Source organism: Pantherophis guttatus, chromosome 1, assembly GCF_059756535.1.
Source record: "Pantherophis guttatus breed Tessera chromosome 1, ASM5975653v1, whole genome shotgun sequence".
Lineage (NCBI taxonomy): Eukaryota > Metazoa > Chordata > Lepidosauria > Squamata > Colubridae > Pantherophis > Pantherophis guttatus.
This window is the reverse complement of record NC_142063.1, coordinates 325,227,936-325,250,716: the sequence shown is the minus strand read 5'-3', so window position 1 is coordinate 325,250,716 and position 22,781 is coordinate 325,227,936. Positions and strand designations below refer to the sequence as shown.

Genomic DNA, 22,781 nt, shown 5'->3' with positions numbered 1-22,781 from the left:
TGAAGAATTACCCCGTATGCCCCGCTTCGGGCTCCTTCTAAGGCTGACGGCGGATTAAATCAGTTAATCATACATAAAATGAAAGAGGCTAAAGACCTCACACCAAGCCGGGCATTCCCGCCTCCCTGGCCCCGGCCTGCCTTAAAGCTTAACACAAAGAGGAGGTGACACACACGCTCGCAGCCACCAAGCGACAGTCCAATTTTCACGGCGCAGAAACGCATCCTTTCTCTCCCCCCCCCACCCCCGAGATCCCTCGCACGCGGCGACGGGCTGGGTACTTTGCACATGCTCAGACGCTCCCTCTGCCTTCCAGGCAGGAGAGCCCCCTCCCCTTTGTCTGCTCTCCTCCTTTGAGAGGAGGGGGCTGCCCAGCACGTGCAATTAACGCCCTCCTTCGCCGCCGCCTGCGCCGACTTTCTGCCGCGCCCACCCTCCTCCCCAGCCGAAACAACGGAAGCTCGGCGGAGGCGGCCCCTTTAAGAGCGGCGGGGCCGCCCTCTGGCGGTCTGCGGCGGCGGTGCAGGTGCAGGTGCAGGATCCCGCTCCTCCAGGTGCGGCCGCTCCGTCTGCTCCGTCCACATCATGGAGCGCGATCGGGGCCCGCGGGCCTCGGCGGTAGATCTGGGCTTCGGGGCGCTCAGCACGGCGCAACTCCGCGCCCTCATGCGGGACGAAACCTGGCTCGAGCGCATCGTCAAGCTGAGCAGGAAGGTAAAGCCGCGGCTCCCGGGTTGGAAGCCCAGGAGGAGAGAGGATCGGGCCCTCCGGAGGGGCGAGAGAGAGAGGGGTGGGAGGGTGGCATCCTGCTTTCCAGCGGGGTCTTTTGCTGCACGCACCCGCGGCTTGCGTTCCTCCGACCCCAGCAGCCATCCCTCTCCATCCAAATACAAAGACCGCCCCCGCCCCCTTGGAAAATAATCCGAGCATCCAAAGGGGGCATCGATGCCCGCCGAAACTGCCCGTGGCATCCCTGGGGCTGTGCCACCCGACCCCCCTTTTGCAGCAAAGGCAGCTCTGGTTGCCAGGGGGCTGGGAGTCTGGCACGGGAGGAGGAGGAGGAAGGGGGGGGCTAGTGCCAGTCCAGCCAGGCCTCTGCTTGGTGCCAGAAACAATGCCCAGACCTTCGGCCTTTTCACGGAAGCTTTGGCCCAAATGTACAAGACTCAAAAGAGGATAGCTGGGCCCCAGGCGGGGAGGCCCTCTTGCCCCAACTGTTGGCTATGCCCTTGGAAGATCTACCCCTCTTCTCGTCCCGTTCCGCTAGCTCCGGGGATTACAAGATGCCCCGTATCTCCCTGTCCCACCTCTAAAAGCTGCCACTGGGATCCAGTTTGAACTGAGGTGTTCTGCTACTCTGGTTCCACCTCTCCAGCCCCCAGAGATGTTATAGGCCCCTTTGTGGACTGTTATCAGATTTTGGTCTTCTCCACCCACCTGTCACTCAGCTCCCCTCCTTTCCCTGAAAAGCAGTCTCCTCCCCCCCCAACACTCTTTGAAATACACCCCGTTTATTATGCCAGAGGAAATGCCGAGAAGAAGCCTCCCATCTGTTTGGGGTCCTGGAGATGGGGGTCATCCAGGGAGGGTGTGGGTGTGATGGTTTGGTGGGGGGGGGATGCTTCCAAGGCCTCAGTGCTTTTGTCTTGGCAGGATAGACCCATCCTGGACCAGACCCTCCCTTCCCTCTTTTTCTGGTGAAAATCAGCCACAATGGTGACCACGGACCCCTGTTTTGTTTCTCTGGGCTGAAAAGAAAGGATTTCTTTTCCGAGATCCAGCAAAGCCTCATTGACTCAGCCATGGAAACACGGATGGGGGGGGTGTTGGGGGGTGTTGACTGTGTCTAGCCAGGCAGGCAACATGTCTTGTGCTGGGTAACAGAGAAAGGTTGCCGAATTAAGTGCCACAGCATGTCAGGCATTTTCATCATAAATGGCGTATGATTTTTGCCTTCCGACAGGCGTGGAAACAAAGCAAAACCTCCCCCTTTCTTTCCCTTATTTATTTGGCATCCAGCTAACTTCCTCCTTGCTCCCCCCCCACCCCAATTGCAGGAATTCCCCACCCCTTTTTGTGGCCCCCAACCAGACCCTCATTGGAATCTGGTCTCACAGTTGAAACGTCACACATGTTGTCATCCATCCTCACAAGGAGACGTTGAGGCAGTTGATTTTGGAAAGGCACCTTCTCTGCCTCCTTTTCCAACAATGGCCAGAAAAACAGCCTCACTTTTGCAATATCTTTGTCAGTTCAGATGAGCTGGGTACTCCCAGCTTCTGCCCTTGGTGTGCTCTCGAGGCGATGCCGGCTGTCTTTATACAAAATCCCTAACCGGGTCAATTAGAAGACTTAGCAGCTGCTCTCAATCATTGTGCTAATTGTGGTTAATTTTAATCTTGGTTAGTCTTTTGTTGCTTGGTATGTTGTGTGAACCCAGACCTGTTTGGAGAGTTATGGTTCAGTCTCCTATTCAAAACAGTGGGTTAATTCAGTTACCAAGACAGCGTACAGTATTGTGTGAACAGGGGTATTGAGTTGCTAGATCTCACAAGGAGCCCAGTGCCCTCTGAAAAATTGCCCATCAAGATAGTCAAGTCCTTTCCCCATAGTTTACCATCCCCAATGGCCCCCATAACTCTAATTAAGATGGCCCAAAATATACATTTGTCTTCCCCAAATATGCGCTCAAGTGAAGTACAAAATAAGCCACAAATATTATATAGTATGTTTATTAGAAGACCATCCCAAAATGTTACCATTTAAGTTTAGGGCAATTTGTCATAATTTCAAGACTCCGATAGAGTATTCACAGTTTGGTTTACCAAGTCAGTAAATAGGAAATATTTATCAAGTCAGTAAATAGTAACTTTTGCTTGAAGGGTTGTACTCCCCCAAAATATCTGATGCATAATTGGTGGGGGGGAGTTTCTATGTATTCTCCAAAGCACCTGAAAGCAGGACAAGAAGCAATGGATGGAAACTAATCAAGGAGAGAAGCAACCTAGAACTAAGGAGAGATTTCCTGACAGAACAATTAATCAGTGGAACAACTTGCCTCCAGAAGTTGAGGATGCTCCCACACTGGAGGTTTTTAAGAAGAGATTGAACAACCATTTTTCTGAAATAGTATAAAGTTTCCTGCTTGAGGAGGGGGTTGGACTAGAAGACCTCCAAGGTCCCTTTCAATTCTGTTATTCTGTTGTTATTCTGGTTTGCTCAGAGGTTTAATAAGGACAGTAGCTCTAGAAGAATAACCTTTTGGCAGTTTCTCAGTGGCTCTATGCTTGCTGTAGCCAGAAACATTAAACCACATTTAGTGATTGAATGCCAATTGGTGACAGAGAATACGCTGACCATGCTCCTCAGGTACTTTCCATCATGAAGAGGGTTTGGAGTTAGCTAGTATGAAGGAACAAACAAACACAGACTAGAGTAACTTCTCAAGGGCCCATGTTATTAGGGGAGACCTAAAGAGCATCTGGCAGTGGGAAGATGCTGCCAGCTTGTGACAGCTAAGGGCTGGCAATACTTATTTTTCAATCAACTGATTAATGGGGAAAAGACAAAGCTAATAAATACCATTTTGCCACCTGTACATTATTTTGTGGTAAAAAGGCATGTGCAACTTTTTTAAAAAAACTGGGCCCTATTAAAGAATACAAACTTGACAAGATCTATAAATTAATGTGTACATTCAATTGGCTTACACATCTGTCAAAAGTGCTGTCTTTGAAAAATTATAAAAACTTTAATAATCAGGAAAATCTGGCTCCAACCTCAAATATTAATGTTTGGATTTAGCAGGGGAAAAATGACTTCCCTTCACATCTTTAATATGGAATGTTAGTTGAACTCCCTGAATGAAAGTGTGACATAATACCCCCTGATTGCATTCGCACAGCACACTTAACACTTATTTTTCTGGATTTGCACAATACATTAAATCTCACAGAAAATTCCTAACCAAGATTAAAATTAAATCAAGTTTGCAAGTTACGCTCATGCAGCCACCAGGATTTTAAATGATTCTCTTCAGCAAGTTGTATGAGTGGTTCTCTCATCTAATCCTTTAGAGTTATTTTTCTCTACTCATAGGTACAACATCCTTCTAAGATAGGTAAGAATTTTAGCTCCTGACTGTAGAAGGCCGAAAGTTGGTCTCTCACCTAAAGTGGCCATTTCGTGGAGATTAAAATTCATGACTTCTGAGCACAACATCCTTTAGGCCTGTTAATATTGGTGGCAGCAGTAGCAGCTGCTAAATAATTAGACTTATTTTAGGCATCCATTCAGACCAGCTTGATATGTCTATTCACATTAGTTTTTTTTTAACTTGGTTACCAAGTTAATCCACTGTCTTGTTTGAGCAACACTCCAAACCATTAACTAACCACACAATTCACTGGGTTAACATTATCAAACTTTGTATGCTGCATCCAGGCAGGCTTGCTTCAACTCCCAGAATTCATGTTGTATGAACACAGCTATTGCACTTCCTATGGTATATATTCACCACCATATATCGCTCCAAGACTCAAGCACTGTGGGTGCCTCCGAGCTGTTTCTTTTACTGTTTTCCACTTTGTAACAAGAATGTAATTTGTATCTTCAGATTGTATTGTTAAATACTGTATCTTTACAGCATATTTTGAATCTCCAATGATGTTGGTGGTGCTAGAGATGGTGAGGATGCTAGCAAAACCATCACTAGGCAAAGTGCATAAATCTATACCCTTATAAACAGATAAACTCAGACAAGAGTACAGACAGCAAAGCAAAGATTAGCAAAAAATAGTAACTCAAATGAGGATGATAAGCTGCCAGATACAGAAGGAAGCCAGGATCTAAAGATCTGTAGAACGGCAACTTGGGGAAAAACATTGGGAAAAACAGCAAAAGTATCAAAACTAGATTGCTAGGGGGGGTTACCAAACATGCACATTATTTTAGCAGGGAAAGTGGCTTTCCCCATTTGGGTGAGAAATCCAAATCTTCTCCAAGCATTCATGGGAAAACCCTGTACTGTATGCCGAGGATAGCCATGCAGAAACCAGAGAAACTCTGACAAGCTGAACAGATAAGCATACAGAGGCCTTTCAGCCTGGCCCAGACGCTCATTAAATATGTGTCTTTTCAGTTCCAGAACCTGCAGCTGGAGCGGGAGGTGCACCTAGCTTCCAACTATAACCTCGCCAAGCAAAATTTGGGCTTGCAGCCTCGGCTAGAGAATGGCAAAGCTTCCCTCGCTATCAAATACCAGGAGTTGCAAGAGCTACGGGAAACCTGTCATGACAAACAGCAGCGCTTGGGTGAGCAACAGTTGATGTCTTCCTTTCTCCCTCCCCCCCCACCCACCCCCACCATCCCACCTTCTCCCAGAGTAGAGGCAAAGGTAGGACTGTTGGATCTGGGCTGCCTTAATCTAGATTGGCATTTCTCAACATTGATTGCTGGTTAGGGAATTCTGGGAGTCGAAGTCCACCCAACTTTAAGATGACTTTGACTTGGCCAAAGTTGAGAAATTCTGTTCTAGATGATCAGCAAAGGGCAAAACATTTGTTAGTGGTCTGGACTTTTGCAGGTCTGAAAGCATCTTTAAGCAAAAGGGCTTCATTCGTGACGAGTCTATGAAAATTCGCCATGGCCAACTTGCCTTGGCCAACTCACCACAGTCAACTCATCATGGCCAACTCACTGCAGGACAAGAGTTACACTAATAACAAAGAAATGGTGGAATAGAATCATTTTTAAAGAGGGTGCAGAAGGAAGGACAGAATGAAATGTGAATGGCAAAAATAAAATAAAAAATTATTTATTTTAAATAATTAAATAGAACTGTTAAATTGTCCCAAAGTAAGTTGTCCCATTCCGTTCATGATAGTCTGCCTCTCCCTTTAAACTAAGCCTATCTTGCAAAAGGTAGGATTCCAGTCTAGAGTAGACCGATTGATAATACAGGTACTCCTCAGCTTAAAACAGTTTATTTAGTGACCGTTCAAAGTTACAACGGCACTGAAAAAAGTGACGTTTTTCACACTTACAACCTTTGCAGCATCCCCATGATCATGTGATCCAGAGATCTTCAAACTTGACAGCTTTAAGACTTGTGGACTTCAACTCCCAGAATTCTGGGAGTTGAAGTCCACAAGTCTTAAAGCTGCCAAGTTTGAAGACCTCTGATGTGATCAAAATTCAGATGCTTGGCAACTGACTCATATTTATGATGGTTGCAGTGTCCTGGGGTCCTGTGATCACTTTTTGTGACCTTCTGATGAGCCTAATCAATGGGGAAGCCAGATTCACTTAAGCGAGTTACTAACTTATCAACTGCAGTGATTCGCTTACCGACTGAGGCAAGAAACGTCGTAAAATGGGACAAAACTCAATTGAGAAATGTCTCACTTAACAACAGAAAGTTTGGCCTCAATTGTGGTCGTAAGTCGAGGACTACCTGTGGTTAGTTGTAAAAAAGTTTTGTCTTATTCATAATGGGTGAGCCTAGTTTATGATCACAGTTGGTTTTATCAAATTTCAGTTTACTGAAAACATGAAGATCCCTTTTCCCGACTTCCTTTTAGCCCCTGCTCCCTGGTTACAACTGGAAGGATGAATAGATGGAGAAACAAGCGGAGTGAGGGCTCAGCAACTTTATACGGAAGGTGTTTCTTTGCTCTGGGATAGCGTTTCTCAAATTTAGCAACTTTAAGCTGCGTGGACTTCAACTCCCAAAATTCCCCAGCCAGATATTCTAGCTGGGAAATGCTGGGAATTGAAGTCCCCACAAAGTTACTGGGGTTGAGAAACACTGCTGTATTTCTTCCGCTGTAATGCAATATGTGAATGAGAGATATGAAAGAGAAAAGAAGGACCAGGGGAGACATGGTAGCAGTATTCCAATATTTGAAGGGCTGCCACAAAGAAGAGGGGGTCAACCTGTTCTCCAAGGCACCTGAAGGCAGGACAAGAAGCAATGAGTGGAAACTAATCCAGGATAGAAGCAATTTAGAATTAAGGAGAAATTTCCTGACAGAACAATTAATCAGTGGAACAACTTGCCTCCAGAGGTTGTAAATGCTCCAACACTGGAAGCTTTTAAGAAGAGATTGGATAACCATTTGTCTGAAATGGTGTAGGGTTTCCTGCCTAAGCAGGGAGTTGGACTAGAAGACCTCCAAGGTCCCTTCCAACTCTATTATTCTATACTCTATATTCTATGTAATTTTAGTGAGCTGAGACAATGTGTTTCGATTACAGATTTCAGCTTGAGTACAGTATAGATAGTCCTCGATTTACAATCATTCCTTTAATAGCGATAGCAATAGCACTTAGACTTATATACCGCTTCACAGTGCTTTAATGTCTATTTGAAGGTACAACACACTGAAAAAAAGTGACTTAAGGCCAGTTTTCTCATTTACAGCCATTGCTGCATCCCCATGATCACACGATCAAAATTTAGGTGCTTGAAAAGCGTCGTGTTTATGATCATTGCACTGTCCTGGGATCATGTGGTCACCATTGGTAACCTTCTCAGTTGGCTTCCCACAAGCAACTGATGGGGGTTAAGCCAGATTCACTTCACAGCTGCATGATTCTCTTAACAACTGTGGCAAAAAAAAGGTCATAAAATAAGAGCCTTGGTAGTACAGTGGTCTAAAGTACCCTGTTATTAAGACCAGCTGCCTGCAATTATTGCAGGTTCGAATCTCGCCAGGCTTAAGGTTGACTCAGCCTTCCATCCTTTCTAAGGTAGGTAAATTGAGGACCCAGTTGTGGGGGCAATAAGCTGACTTTGTATAAAAATACAAAAGGATGAAGGCTATAGTTTAGCACATTGTAAGCCGCCCTGAGTCTCTGGAGAAGGGCAGCATATAAATCAAATTAAAAAAAAAATGGGGCAGAATTCACATAACAACTGTCTTATTCAGCAATGGAAATTTTGGTCATAAATTGAGGACTACCTGTACGTGATATTTGGGGAGACACTTCTTGGGGATCACATAACTTTATGAAGTCTACTCTAAACCCTCCCTGGAGTTGGAGAAAGAAAAAGGGCATAGCAGAAAACAAACCCACTTCTCCTCCTCTCTCGCCCTATAACTGTGATGGCGAACCTATGGCAGGTGTGCCCGAGGTGGCACGCAGAGCCATCTTTCCGGGCACACGAGCTGTCGTCCAACTCACCTGCAGTTGCGCATGCGCGCATGACCCAGCTGGTGTTTGGGCCTCTGGTGCGCATGTGCACAATTCAGGGGACCCAGCTGGTCTTCGGCACTCTCCTGCGCATGCACGCACATTTGTGCATGAGTGCGAGAGTATTTGCGCGCAGTGCATGAATGCATAGATGGCATGCACGTGTGCATTGCACACGTGAAAACCACACACATGCGCAGATGTGCATACAGCACATGGGGGAGCCGCATGAAATCTGCACGCATGTGCAGATGGTGCGGTTGCGCGCACAGCGCATGGGGAGGAGCTGCGTGTTAGCACGGATAGCACACGTGCACACAAAGCACGCAAAGCGCGTACCTGTTCGGCACTCAGTGAGTAAAAAGTTCACCAACACTGCAGAGGTGAAATCTACTTACCTTCCTTACCGGTTCGAAAGTGCATGCGCCGCCTGCCTGCACACACACACACACGTCACGTGAGCAGAAGGTAAAAAACACATTACTTCCGGGTTAAAACCAGGAAGTAATGACACCCAGGCGGGTGGGCGGAGCTTTGCTCCGCCATCGCTACCAGTTCACCAAACCAACGGCCAAGATTGCTACCGGACTGGGTGATCCAGTCCGATCTGGGAGCATTTCACCCCTGCAACCAGGGCCGGATTTTCCTATAGGCTAACTAGGCTTCAGCCTAGGGCCTCAAGATCAAGAGTGGGCCTCAAGATCAAGAGGGGCCTACATTCAAATTATTAGCAAAATTAAAATTACACATTCACTATAGGTGAAAGGGCCTCATAAGTGGAATAGCCTAGGGCCTCTTTTCATCTAAATCCGGCCCTGCCTGCAACACTGCCCTATAACATGAGGGATGTTTGAGACATGATGCATGATTATCACTCTGCACGTTTCCCCAAACACACAGAAGCGACAACTAATGAAATGCCAGGAATGGAGTGGGAAAGCTTCCCTCCCATTGTCACAACTTTATGTAGAAACTAGATTTAGAATTGTTCCTAACCCCAACAATGTGGGTTTGCTTACTTGTATTTATTATTATTATGGTTTGTATACCATAATTTATAGCTGAGCATGCAGGATGTCACTTGTGGCTTATTTGGAAAATTATGATTAAAACAAATCATGGTTTGGCTGAATATCTCCTGACATTCTAAGGAAAAGAGGAGAAAGAGTTGTGTAGTGATTGGCTTTGGTGATATCGGTCCCAGCTATGCTGGAAAAGATTAACCTGTTTTCTGACTTGGTGCTACCTACCAAACCATAATTTAATCACACACATGGTGTCATGCATATGCTGAACCACGAAAAACAAAGTTAAAAGTTAAAACTCCTCAAGCCTCATGTGCTATACTGATACAGTCATTATGTGTTCAACTGGATTGGATAAGCATTTATGCAAACGTTGCCTCAATATGATCTAGAACAGTGATGGCGAACCTTTTAGGCATCAAGTGCCCAAAGTGCGTGCGTGTGCACACCCAAACTGCAAGGTATGGGCACATGCGCGCACCCCCCATGCATGTGCAACAGAGACTTGAAGACCAGATGGCTGTCAGACTTCGTTGCTATCTCAAAATTAAATGAATTTCCAAACTGCCAATCTTTAAGGAAATCTTCCTTTAATTGAGCACAGCCACCGGATCATGACTCTGCGCGGACAAGACTGACCTTTTGCCCCCCAATCTCTCCCTTTCCGATCCCCAAATCTCTGCTTCTCATTGGCTATCTTCTAAGTCATTCTTCAGACTTCATTCCCCAGGAATGTGCCCCCTCCCCTCATTTCCACGACAACCCGGCTTCAAAGGGATTTAGCAGGCAAAAGTTCCAGAGTTTATCTCTCGCTCTCCTCTGCTCTCCATGCCAGCGTTGAAACGCTGACATCGGAGGCGGGAGGTGTGCGCACATGCGCGGCAGAGACCCAAAACAGAGCTGGGGCAATGGCACACATGCCCACAGAGAGGGCTCTGTGTGCCACCTCTGGCACCCATCCATAGGTTCGCCACCACTGATCTAGAATGATCTAGATCAGGGGTCTCTAACCTTGGCAACTTTAAGACTTGTGGACTTCAACTTGTAGAAGACTTGTAGACCCCTGATCTAGATGGCCGGCTGGGGAATTCTGGGAATTGAAGTCCACAGGTCTTAAAGTTGCCAAGGTTAGACTCCCCTGATTTAGAGCCTGGGAAATAATAGAGGTTTGTGGAAAGAGATCAGAGATGGGCCGTCTGCTGAGACCACAATCCCTCTTTTCCTTCCACGATTGCCCAGGAATCCCAGGCTATCTTATCTCCAGTAGGTACACAGGTATTCCTTAACTTACGACCATTTGTTTAGCAATCATTTGAAGTTACGACGACGCTGAAAAAAAACCTGACTTCCAACCGTTCCTTGCACTTATGACCGTCACAGCATCCCTGCAGTCATGCAGTCGCCATCCAGTGCTTGGCAACTGGCTTGTACTTATGACAGTTGTATCATTCTGCAGTCCTGTGATCGCCACTCGGGATCTTCCCCGCAGACTTCCAACAAGCAAAGTCAGCGGAGAAGCGAGCAGGGAGGGTCACAAATCAGGTCATGTGATGTCTTGTTTAATGACCACAGTGATTCACTTAATGACCCTGGCAGAAAAGATTTTTTTTAAAAAAAAATATCAGAGGTGGTCACATGATGTTTCAGTTAACATTCATTCCGCATGGCTTAATGACAAATTTTCTTGTCCCAATTTGTGGTCGTAAATCAAAGATTACCTGTAGACACAATTTTAATGATTTGATTGCAGCAATGTGCTCTGCATGGGCTGCTTTTGAAGAACACCCAGAAGTTGATGCTGGTGCAGACACAGCTACCCATCTGCATTAGTGTTATCCTTTAATGTTCCACAGTCATTGCACGGGCTTTTACCAGCTAGTCAGTACAATTTAAATTAGGGGTCTCCAACCTTAGCAACTTTAAGCCTGGCGGACTTCAACTCCCAGAATTCCCCAGCCAGCAAAGCTGGCTGGGGAATTCTGGGAGTTGAAGTCCGCCAGGCTTAAAGTTGCTAAGGTTGGAGACCCCTGATTTAAAGTACATATAGTCCTCGACTTACAACAGTTCATTTAGTGATTGCTCAAAGTTAAAACAGTACTGAAAAAAGTGACACGTGGCAGTTTTTCACACATATAACCATGGCAGCGTCCCCATGGTCACATGATCCAAATCCAGCTGTTTGACAACTGACTGATATTTTTGACAGTTGCCATTTCCTAGGGTAGCAGGATCCCCTTTTGTGACCTCCTGACAAGCAAAGTCAAAGGGGAAGCCAGATTCACTTAACAACTGTGCTACCAGCTTAACAACTGCGGTGATTCACTTAACCAATGTGGCAAGGAAGATTGAAAAATGGGATAAAATGTACTTAGCAAACGTCTCACTTAACAGCAGAAATTTTGGGCTTAATTGTGGTTGGAAGTCGAGGGCTACCTGTATTGATTTTAAACTACAAATGGCTCAGTACTGAGATACTTCTAGGACAGTGATGGCTAACCTTTTTGCTATCGCGTGCCAGGAAGGGGGGCAGGGGGGTCACGCACATGCATGCCCACACCCATAATTCTATGCAAAAACGGGCCATTTTTGGCCTCCGGAGGGCCTCCTGGGGGGTGGGGAAGGCCGTTTTCATTTTCCCCAGACTCCTAGAGAGGCTCTGGAGGCTGGGGACAGCAAAAAACAGGCCTTCTGGTCCCACCGGAAGTTGGCAAACAGGCCATTTCTGGCCTCTGGGGGGCCTCTGGGGGGTGGGGAAGGCTGTTTTTGCCATCCCCAGACTCTTAGAGACACTCTGCAGGCTGGGGATAGCAAAAAACAGGCCTTCCCTACCACCCCCTGAGGCCCTACAGAGGCAGGAAACAGGCTGTTTCCCTACTTCTGGTAGGCCCAGAAGCCCCAAAAATGAGCTCGCGTGCCCACTGATATGGCTACGTATGCCACCTGTGGCACGCGTGCCATAGGTTCGCCATCACAGTTCTAGGACTACCTCCATGGCATAGATAGAACCAACCTACCTGGTGTGTTGGTCACAAGTTGAGAATTTGAGATTCTCCCCTTCTCGAGTGATATGGAAGGGACAAAAAAAAGTTCAGAGTTTTTCACTTGATGCTCCATCTCCATGGAACAGTTTTATCCCTGGAGAAGCAACTGGTACCCTCCTGTAAAAATTCAAAGCAGAGCTTTTCTGTAGAGCCCTTAGTAGCATTAATTAATTTGCAACTTTTAATGATTGGATGTGATCAATCAATACAGATGCTGAGGCGGTTTATGCAATTGTGTTACTGATTTTCATTGTTTGAATGGATTTTGTTCAATTTTGTGAACCCCCCACAAATCCATGGAGAATCAGCAATATATAAATACTGTAAATAAGCAAATGCTTCTAATTCTTTGAACATTTGTGAACACAAGGGCCAACCTGAAGCCAGCCTACCATTATTTTACAAGCTCCAACTGAATCATGAATTTTGAAGTTTAAAAGGACTGAATAGATCTTCAGTGCTGGTACATTGGGGGGGGGGTGTTTCCAAAATGTTCAAGATGGCAATTGTGCCTAACTGATTGAAGTCCTCCCCATCTTTGTATGTGACACACACAAAAAGGGTTGGCGCTTCCATTGCAAAATCACACATCATCTTGGCTTTTTGGAGACACATGATGAAATTTGGATTTGATTTGGTCCATATCGGCACCCATTTCAAATACATGATTGTGAGTGGGGTTTGTTTAACATTAAATTTGGGATCTTGGAGTCCTAGTGGACAACCATTTAAATATGAACCAGCAATGTGCAGCAGCTGCCAAAAAAGCCAACAGAGTGCTAGGCTGCATAAAGAGAGGGATAGAATCAAGATCACGCGAAGTGTTAATACCACTTTATAATGCCTTGGTAAGGCCACACTTGGAATATTGCATTCAGTTTTGGTCGCCACGGTGTAAAAAAGATGTGGAGACTCTAGAAAGAGTGCAGAGAAGAGCAACAAAGATGATTAGGGAACTGGAGGCTAAAACATATGAAGAACGGTTGCAGGAACTGGGTATGTCTAGTTTATTGAAAAGAAGGACTAGGGGAGACATGTTAGCAGTATTCCAATATCTCAGGGGCTGCCACAAAGAAGAGGGAGTCAAGCTATTCTCCAAAGCACCTGAGGGCAGGACAAGAAGCAATGGGTGGAAACTAATCAAGGAGAGAAGCAACTTAGAACTAAGGAGAAATTTCTTGACAGTTAGAACAATTAATTAGTGGAACAACTTGTCTCCAGAAGTTGTGAATGCTCCAACACTGGAAGTTTTAAAGAAGATATTGGATAACTATTTGTCTGAAGTGGTGTAGGGTTTCCTGCCTAAGCAGGGGGTTGGACTAGAAGACCTCCAAGGTCCCTTCCAACTCTGTTATTCTATTCTATTCTAAATCAGGCCCTCCCGTAACTTACTCCGTTATGGTCTCCCACATCCTCCAGTATGGAATGAGAGACAGCAGGCTTGACCTTCTTCTTGTGAAAACCCTCCAAATACCTGACAAATAGTATTCTATCCTTCCTTGGCCATCTTTCCTCAAAGCTAAACACCTTGTCCCTGAATCAATCCCCGTAGGAGGTAGACCTCTAGCCCCCTTCAACAGGAGAAAGAGAAGACGGAAGTTGAAGGCACTATTATAGTCCCTCCCTTCGGAGTTGACAACCTGGGATTATATTCTGCTTTGCAAAGATTGGGGAGCACATCCTGATTGGCATTCCTTCCTGCCATGGTGCAAGGATCACAACACAGCTGGCTGACATGTGGATGTGAAAGCTGAACTTGCCCTTTGTCCAACAGGAGCGTGTATGGCGAAGTGGACTCCAGAGAACGCCCTGAGCAGGCTACAGGCTGAACTGGAGAACGTAGAGGCCAAAGTGGAGGTGAGTCTTGAGGAACAAGCTAGGCTGGCTTCTCCAGGGCTGCTGCCAGAAGTCCTCTTTTTTTTTTTAATATGTAAAGGGAATAAACTCTTTCTCTGAATCTTCTTCCCACATAGGGATAGGAGCAAAGTGACTCCAGGCCACCTTTCTCCATGCCATCCCATCAAAGGACAGCTTCCCAAACTTGTTCCAGCCCATGCCTGGAAAGGCAGAGGTGTGACGGACAAGGAAGGGAAACAAGAGAGTTTTCCTTGTCTAAGCTTGAGAAAGAGGCCTTTTTTGTTACTTGAAGGTTGAGCTTCAAGGAGGTGCAGTGATATGGCTTTTCCGAGCTGCCTCTCTCAAGAATTGGCTTGTGGCCAGTATGGAGCTTTGAACAGCCTTTTTAGCTGTCACAAACTATCTATCTGGCTAGAGTTGCAGGCACACAACACACTGAACTGGGCCAACGAAAGATCTAATGGCTGCATTCCCAGAACATATCAAACTTGTGTAGGGTTAACTTTAGGATTTTTTTCTTTTTACCTGTTAGCTGAATACTTGAGCTGTTTTGGTTAGTTTTGGTTCCATGTATTGTGCAAATTTTTTTAAAAAATGGGTTGAGTAACCAGGTTCAATGTGTTGTGCGAAGCCTTCCTTTATGTTATGACTATTATCGTATCAACAGCAAATATCAAATTAAACATGTTGGACTGTTTCAGTGGTACTCAAGCTATGGAACGTCGTCCCCTCCTTGGGAGAGAGAGCAAGACACTTGGAGTGGAGGTGAGGCATGATGTTGTAGGGACATATAGGTCCCTACAGCATGTATATATTTAAAAAGCCTCCTTCGCGTCAAGCTCAAATCTGGTGACACCATGGACACACCCAGGCTCACCATTTGCCTGCTTCAAGGATTATTACTCCCCAACTTTTCTGTCTAGTCTAAACTCTGGAATTCCAGGAGGTCTCTCATCCAAGTGTTAACAAAGGCTGATGCTTGGGGTTGGACTAGAAGACATCCAAGGCCCCTTCCAACTCTATTATTCTATGTTCTACTCTATGTTCTGTGTTCTAACTTAACTTTCTAGATCAGTCAAAGTTAGCTGAGTGCTGCCATCTGCTGATAGCCAGAGCTTTAGAGTCTCTCCTGGTAGGAGAGCTGGTAGCACAGCTTTAGTACTCCGGCCACCCCAGCTGCCTTTCTTATAATGAGCTTGCAATGAAACAAAGAACGCCATACAAGTAGTCCTCTACTTGTGACCGTTCATTTAGCAACCATTCACATTTATGACGGTGCTGAGAAAGGTAACTTATGACTAGACTTTGCTCTTACGACTGTTACAGTGTCCATGCGGTCATACAATCGCAATACGAATGCTTGGCAACCGGCTCGCACTTATGACACACAATCGCCTTTTGGGACCTTCCCAGATTGGCTTCTGGCAAGCAAAGGAACTGGGGAAGCCAGCAGGGAAGGTCACAAGTCGCAGTCACGTGACGTCCCACTTAATAACTGGAGGTGATTTGCTTAATGACTGTGACAAAAAAAGGTTGTAGAATTGGATGCAGTCACCTGGTGCCTGCCTTAACGAACATACGGTTTAACAATGAATGTTCTGGTCTTTATTGTGGTCGTAGGTCAAGGACTACCCGTAGAGTTTTTGACTAGAACAGCTTCTTTTCCATTAAGAGATGACCGAAAAGCCTTTTCCAAAGGCCGTTGTTGGATTAGCAGTCTAAGCCACTGATACTGTGTAACTGGCTGTTAAATGTCTGTGCAGTGTGTGTCTATGTACACACATGTGTTCGTAGGGGATTTTGCATCTTTGCTTGCAAAAGAATACGGTCAAGGGGCTAAGAAAATAGAGGGAACCCAGATGCCAATCATGCTTGTTAAGTTTTGTGCTGATTTGAATGGCTTGGAAAGAACTGGTTTCCATTCTTAAATGAGATAGGCAGTGTGGGGCTTTCCAACTGTTTTGGACTCCAGCTCCCATCAGCACCCATTGGCGTAACAATGTTATAGGAATTGCAGTTCAGGACAATTGAAGGAAATGGGGTTATTATCTGTCAATGTTTGTAATCTTGTCCCAGGTGTCCTCCTCCTCCATCTATTCCTTTGGCAAATTGCGAATGTAGCCTTGGAGTTTGCAGCTTCCCTTAAATCACCTTTTGAGCCTATACATTAGCAATTCCCTATAAGGAGTTGCATTCGCACAGTGCAATTAATTTGATTTTTGAATTAACCCATGTTTTGGATTTGCACAAAACATTGTGGAGGGCCTTGAAGACCTGGTTCTTCTCCTAGAGTTTGGCCTAGGGCAGAGGTGGGGAACAATGGCCCCTGGATGACTTGTGGACTTCAACTCCCATGGAGGATGCCATGACTGGCTCAGGAATTCTGGGAGTTGAAGTCCACAAGTCATAAAAGGGCCATCGTTCCCCCCCAACCTGGACTAGGGTGATTGGACCCCTTGTGAATTTGATATTGGCCAGATTTACCATTTTCTTCTTTATTGGTTTTCACTGGTTTGTTTTTGACTGGTATTATATTTTATTCTTTTTATTATATTGTGAACTCTCCAAGTCACTTGAAGTTAGGAATGACCTAAAAAAATTAATTAAATTAATTTAAACAATAAACTAACTAAACAAGCTGCATTCACACAGCAACCTAAAAACTAAGGTCAGTGATTAAACTTAGTATATTGTATAAATACCTGTACCAGGTTTCCATGTGGCGGCTTTCTAGATTTATACCCTGTCTGTCAGCCTCCTCAGGTAGTTCAGAGAAGGACTACAACTAAATGAGCTAATTCTACTTTATTGTAAGGTTACATTAACTTGCAAGAATCTTGCAAGTCTGAAAGTACAAATCTCCTACCGTTTCTTTTTCCAAACTGATAAACCTTTTCTCAGGTTCCTTTTCTCAGCTGCAGGCTCCCTCACCACTTATCTAATTGTTCCCTAAGCAGCATATCTTTCCCTCCACCCATCTCCCAGAGACCATTCTCACATACCATCGCATCACCTGTCCTCCGCAGGCTTATAGGGGCCTTCATTACACTCCCTTCTCCAGTTTCTTCCATAATACCCACGGCTAAACAATGCTGGCTGGCGGGCCCGCAGGGGAGGGCCTTCTCTGTGGCTGCCACAGCTCTCTGGAACCGGTTACCTCCTGAAGTCCGGACCACCCCCACCCTGTTGGCCTTCCGAAAAGCAGTGAAGACCTGGCTTTTCCGGCAGGCCTGGGGCCGTTGATCTCGCTGTTGCGATCTTGTGAGATCCGGCCATGAATGATGTGAATGGGTTTTAATATTTTAATTTTTAAATGTTTTTATAATGTTGTTTTTTTTTAAATGCATTGTAAGCCATCCTGAGTCTCCGGAGAAAAGCGGCATATAAATTGAACTAATAAATAAATAAATAAAAACTTTATGAGTGCTGGGAGTGACTGACCAAAAATTATCCACTGAGCTTCCATGGCTATGGATCGACCTGAACCTGAATCTTCTCGGTCTTTATCCAATACTCTTAGTCATTAATCAACACTCCTAACCATTGTATATATTGGCTGTCTTTATTGGATTGCTTAAAAATACAACCAGGGAGATGGAGGAAGACAGAGAATTTAGTCTATATAAACAAGCTATGTGAGACTACATTTTTAAACAATGGACCCAAAATTTAATTTGTTCTGTTTAGTAAACATTGTAATACATTTTCAACATAACTGAGCCAACAAGAGATTTAGAAAGGTCCCAGAAATAGCCGAAATAAGTTTGGAATTTCTTTCTATAATCACAGCAAGTACGAAAAGGAATAGGAAATGCCCTGTATAGAAACTGGGGGGTGGGGGTGGGGGGAAATGTCAATTTCAGGTGTCTATGAAGAGTCTGATCGGATGTAAGCAAAATGCTATAGGAAAGAACACAATCCCTGCCTTGCTATTCCTAAACTCATTTCTGCCTTTAAATTCACTGTGCCATTCCCTAGTGTTATAGAGGGCTTTAGTCAGATCCCATTTGGAATACTGTGTCCAGTTCTGAAGACCTCACTTAAAAAAAAGATATTGATAAGATTGAGCGAGTCTAAAGATGGGCAAGAAGAAATTGCAAGATCGGAGGGACAAAACATATCAGAAGAGATTGGGGAAATTGAATATTTATGGCCTGGAGGACAGAAGGGAAAGGCGGGGCATGATTGAAACTTTTAAATATATTCAGGGTATGACTAAAGTTCTAGAAGGCAGTATTTTCAATATTAAAGCAAAAAATCAAGAAGACAGGGACATAACCTCAAATTGACATGAGGGAAGTTCAAAAGTAATGATAGAAAATATTACTTTACAAAAAGAGGAGTGGAAGCTTGGAATTAACTTCCAGCCAAAGTAGTGGGTCAGTCATCAGTAACTGAGTTTAAACAGGGTTGGGATAAATATATGTCCATCATCCGACAAAAATTAAAATAGATAAATAAATAAGCATAGTAAAAAAACTCAAAGGTCAGACTTGATAGACCACTAGATCTTTCTTCTGCTGTCAGTTTCCTATGTTTCTATACTAAGTAGAGATTAAACTCCAACTTTTGTAAATGGAAATGGGGACGAGCACCATGTCGGCCTACGGCTCAGCAGAAAAACCCACCCATCAAGAAATGCTGATTGTTGAAATTTGCTTGGAACACCAACTATCCAAAATGGCCGTTTCATCCTCCTTTCTTTGTCCACAGGAACAAATGGAGCAGTTCCTATGTTGGGATCTCCCCATTGAGAGCTTTGTGGAGTCTTTCCAGCACAGCCGCATGCTCTCCCATCTTCGTCGCACTCAGCTGGAGAAGTTGCAGGAGATCCTGAAGGTGGAGAAAGCAAAAACTCCTGAAAAGCCAAGCCCGAGCTGTGAAGAGGAACAGCCTGCAGTCTCCCCAGCACTTCCAACTCCTCCTCCACCTTTGGCTCAAGCAGCCCCGGCTCAGAATAATGGGCCACCTCCTAAGGTCTTCCAGCTCCGCTTGGCACCGGCGTTCTTGATCCCCTCAGAGGCTGTGCTCCCCATGACGGCAGCCCCTCAGAAGTGCTGCCTGCCCACTCTGGCCACCTCGCACTCCACCACTAACTTTGTGAGCTCTCCCTTGAGTCTGATTGGGCACATCCATTTGCCCCAGGCACACCTGCCTCACCAGCAGAAGAAGAAAGAGCCACCGCATCGGTAGCTGCCACAGCACCAACGGGACATTTTGACCAGAGCCTCTGACACCAGCTATGATGGGCCAGAGTCTGAGGTGTGATGCCAGCCTGCCAAGAACTCCACCTTCCCAGACTTGGTGGGAGTTAGGGGTGGGCGTATGGCAGAGAGCTGGCTCCCTTTTCTCTCTGGCTGCCAAAATAATTTAGATTCCATCTCCACTCTTCCCCCTCACCATCCCCCACCTCCCCAGGCAGTTTGGCTGGTCTGGGTTGATCCAGTGTTACTATATGTATAGGTGGCCAAGACCGCAGGGAGTTGTGCCCTGCCTCCCCCTTTCCCACTTGAGAAATAAGGAAAGTTATGTCGCTTCTTCCCCCCTTCTTTTTCGGGAGCCTGAATTCACCATCATGCACTCATTACGCCTATCTCTCGAGTTAGGTGGGGGAAAAAAAAACCTCTTGCAAACTGCTTGTTGCTTTTCTGGATGCTGGGTGTGATCGATTTCAGGCAGGGCTATCTCTAACCCCCTCCAGGCAGTCGGCCGGCTGATCTTCTCTCTCGCACAAGGGATTCCATTTCAGTAGCAAGTAGGAAGAGAACATACGTGGCGGGGGACGGGGGTGGGGGGTGGGTGGGGGTAGGGGATAGAGCACAGCACATTTCCAGGGGTGGAGAAAGGAAGGGTAGGCCAACTGCTTGGAGGGGGCAGTTTTTGGAGCTAAATTGCCCCCCTTCCTATTCATTTTTTCTACTGGGGCAGGGGGGGTCTGCAGATGAAGTGGGGAGGGATCTATTGATGTGATGGGGGGGGATTGAGGTTGCAAAGCACAGGGTAGAACAATTTAGCCCAAAGTTTATGCCACGGCTAGAGAATGGGTTAGTACCAGCATAGGCACACGGTCTCAACAGGGTATGCATAAACGGGAGAGATGAGGCAAGCCCCACAATGCTCTATGGGGAACACGCCTTCCAGGATGGGTGGGGGAGGGAGCAAGGAAATATTTTCAAGCAAACTTTTCTCTTGATTCGATGTGCTTGCTAAAACAAAAACAAAAAACAAAACCTGAAGGATGAAATTCTGGGGACAGCAGGGAGGGAGATTTGAACTGGGAAAAAAAAAATAAGGTTCTCCTAATATTAATCCCTTCCCCTCGAGCAATTATAGGTGTGATTGGACTTAGAGGGTACAATGCAGGTGACGTTTAGCCATGCCAAGATCCCGTTGAAAGTGAAGGCAGAATAAATGGTGACTAGGCGTGCCATTGGCTACATATCCCGTCTACAGCAAAACTCTCCTCGATTAGAATGTAAAATGGATCACTTTTTATATTCGCCTCTGTGGAGGCTGCCCACAGTATCTCTGAGTGAGTCACTGCTTTGGCTGTTCCTCTCTGCAGTAGCCTTCCAGGTTGTGGATAATACTGTACTGTTATTATTTCCCTGCTCAGGGATATAAGGGTGCATTTGGCCATTCCCAACGGACAGCCCCGGCTTCCTGACCTCCTCAGAGCTGGCCAGAAAATAAATTACTCTCTTCAGCCTGAGGTCAAGGTTGTTTGTAACACTTTTCTATAAAACTGAATTCAAAAAAAAAAAAAATCAGAATTCCCAAGCCTTGAAATATCACTTTCAAATATCAAAAGTTCTTCGCTTTTCGCTTCTGTGCAATGAGATTTTATTTCAGCTCCAGCAAGGCTGAATTTGTGAAGACCCATAGTAGGACACCCATTTGGAGAAGGGCAGCTGAGCTAGCATGGGGTCGTGGCAGCCAACTGTGTCATTCCCATTAGTGCAGGGTTTCCCAAGTTTGACAACTTTTAAGACGTGCGGACTTCAACTCCCAGAATTCCCCAGCCAGCCATGCTCAGTAGACAGATTGCCCAGGCTCACCAAGTGAGGATTGGCTACTTCCTGCCTCAGTGGGTAATGATGTCCTGCAACTGAACCCACCACAGCTGGTTTGGGGGGGGCTGGAGGGGGTGGAAATTGTACCAGGAAGGACCCATTGGGCATCTTTTCAAATCCTGGGTTGCAAAACCGAGCCCCTAATCTTTGTACTAAAAGATTAGAAGGCAGGAAGTTCTGTTGCAATGGGGGGAAGCGCCTTTAAGAAAAGCTTCTGCCACCATTTCCAGTTGTGGGATTTCAGTGTTCAGGCTTGATTTTTCTCTTTAAAAAAAAAAAAACAACAGAAAAGGAGGTGAAATCTAAATGAGTATCTTATTTTTCCAAATAACAGGGCATTTCCCAACTCGCAAAGGTACTGCTGCAGTCATCATGGGAACTTAATAGCAGTCTTCATGGGAACTGGAGCACAGGGTGGAGTTATAAGGAGGACAAGGAAGGTTATCACAATGAAGGAAAGGATTTCTGCTCCTGGTATGAGATGCTGCCAGGATTCATTCAGGATCTTCCAGAACTGAAACCCTATCCTAATCTCACCCCGATTAGACTTGGGAGGTCGGTCTCCGATTTCTCTCCTAAGCTAGAATGTAAACGATCCCCAGTTCAGCTCCAGTCTTTTATATACTTTCTCCATTAGATTCACCAGCCAGTCAGTACAATAACATATTGTCTTCAGGCAAGGACCAGCTACAAAACCCAGACAGCAGGGTGAACAAAGAGTAAACGCGCAGGGTGGGTGGGTTGGTATCTGAAGCAATGCCATGTAATGCAATCCATTCCTGAGAATTCCCCCCACACCTTCCTGTCTTTTCCGAGGAAAGATGCTGGACAGCTAAAATAAAACATTGCACCAACTCAGTCTGAAATTTCAAACTCCCCAATTCAGTTGGAAAGGAACCCTATTTCCAAACTCGGGGTTTAATATAAAAAGTACCTTTTGCCAGAAAACGTGAGCCAAATTTTTGTTTGAAGTATTCATTGGCCAAGTTTAACATTTCACAGGCAGTTTTTTTTCCCCTTGTATCCTTTAAGTCCAGCAGCATCTATAATTCATGTGGATGGGTCACACTCAAGGCCCAATGTATCTAGTCTGGCATTTTCTTTGTAACAGTCGCAGCCAATCAGAAGGCTCGGGAAAGCCTATGAATGGAGCATCTCTCAGTAGTTTGCTCCCAGCAACTATTTCTTAAAGGTATACTGCCTCTGAAATGAGAAGATCTGCTTTATGCTCTCATGTCTTAACAGCCAATGTTAGACGCCTCATTCATGAATTTGCTTCCATTGTTTAATTGCAAAAAAAAAAAAAAAACGAAAGAAAGAAAGAATAGAGGAAGAGGGCATTACATTAGGAGAATATTTGTGCCAGCGTTTACAAGGATGTTTGAGTTATCGACATTTGCTTGAAAATTTCCACTCAAATCTATTTCAGCTCCCAAGAAAAAGGGAACAAGAGAAGGCCATTTCTCAAGTATATGTTCATTCATTTAAATGCATGCAAATTTAAAGTCACTAGTTTTCTAGCATTGATGCTGAATTGTTTTTATTTTTGATGGCTAGGTTCAAAAGCAAAATAGCCTGCTGTGATAACC

The 22,781-nt window shown here is 45.3% G+C and overlaps 1 protein-coding gene and 1 long non-coding RNA gene across 3 annotated transcripts; one reads left to right on the top strand and one right to left on the bottom strand.

Annotated features, from left to right (window-relative positions):
• The first annotated feature begins 505 nt into the window (after nt 1-505).
• On the top strand, nt 506-20,831 carry VPS37D (VPS37D subunit of ESCRT-I). Its single transcript, XM_034421037.3, has 4 exons — nt 506-714; nt 5,141-5,312; nt 14,037-14,119; nt 18,833-20,831. The coding sequence occupies exons 1-4, from the start codon at nt 586-588 to the stop codon at nt 19,310-19,312; spliced, it is 864 nt and encodes a 287-aa protein (XP_034276928.1). The 5' UTR covers nt 506-585; the 3' UTR covers nt 19,313-20,831.
• LOC148116977 (uncharacterized) lies at nt 17,659-22,307 on the bottom strand. 2 transcript variants are annotated; one of them, XR_015731616.1, is made up of 2 exons: nt 22,127-22,307; nt 17,659-18,952 (listed from the first exon to the last, which is right to left on the bottom strand). It is a non-coding gene; the product is annotated as an uncharacterized LOC148116977 (long non-coding RNA). The 2 variants fall into 2 exon arrangements; XR_015731615.1 differs by lacking the exon at nt 22,127-22,307 and adding an exon at nt 19,743-19,869.
• Between the last annotated feature and the right edge of the window lie 474 nt (nt 22,308-22,781).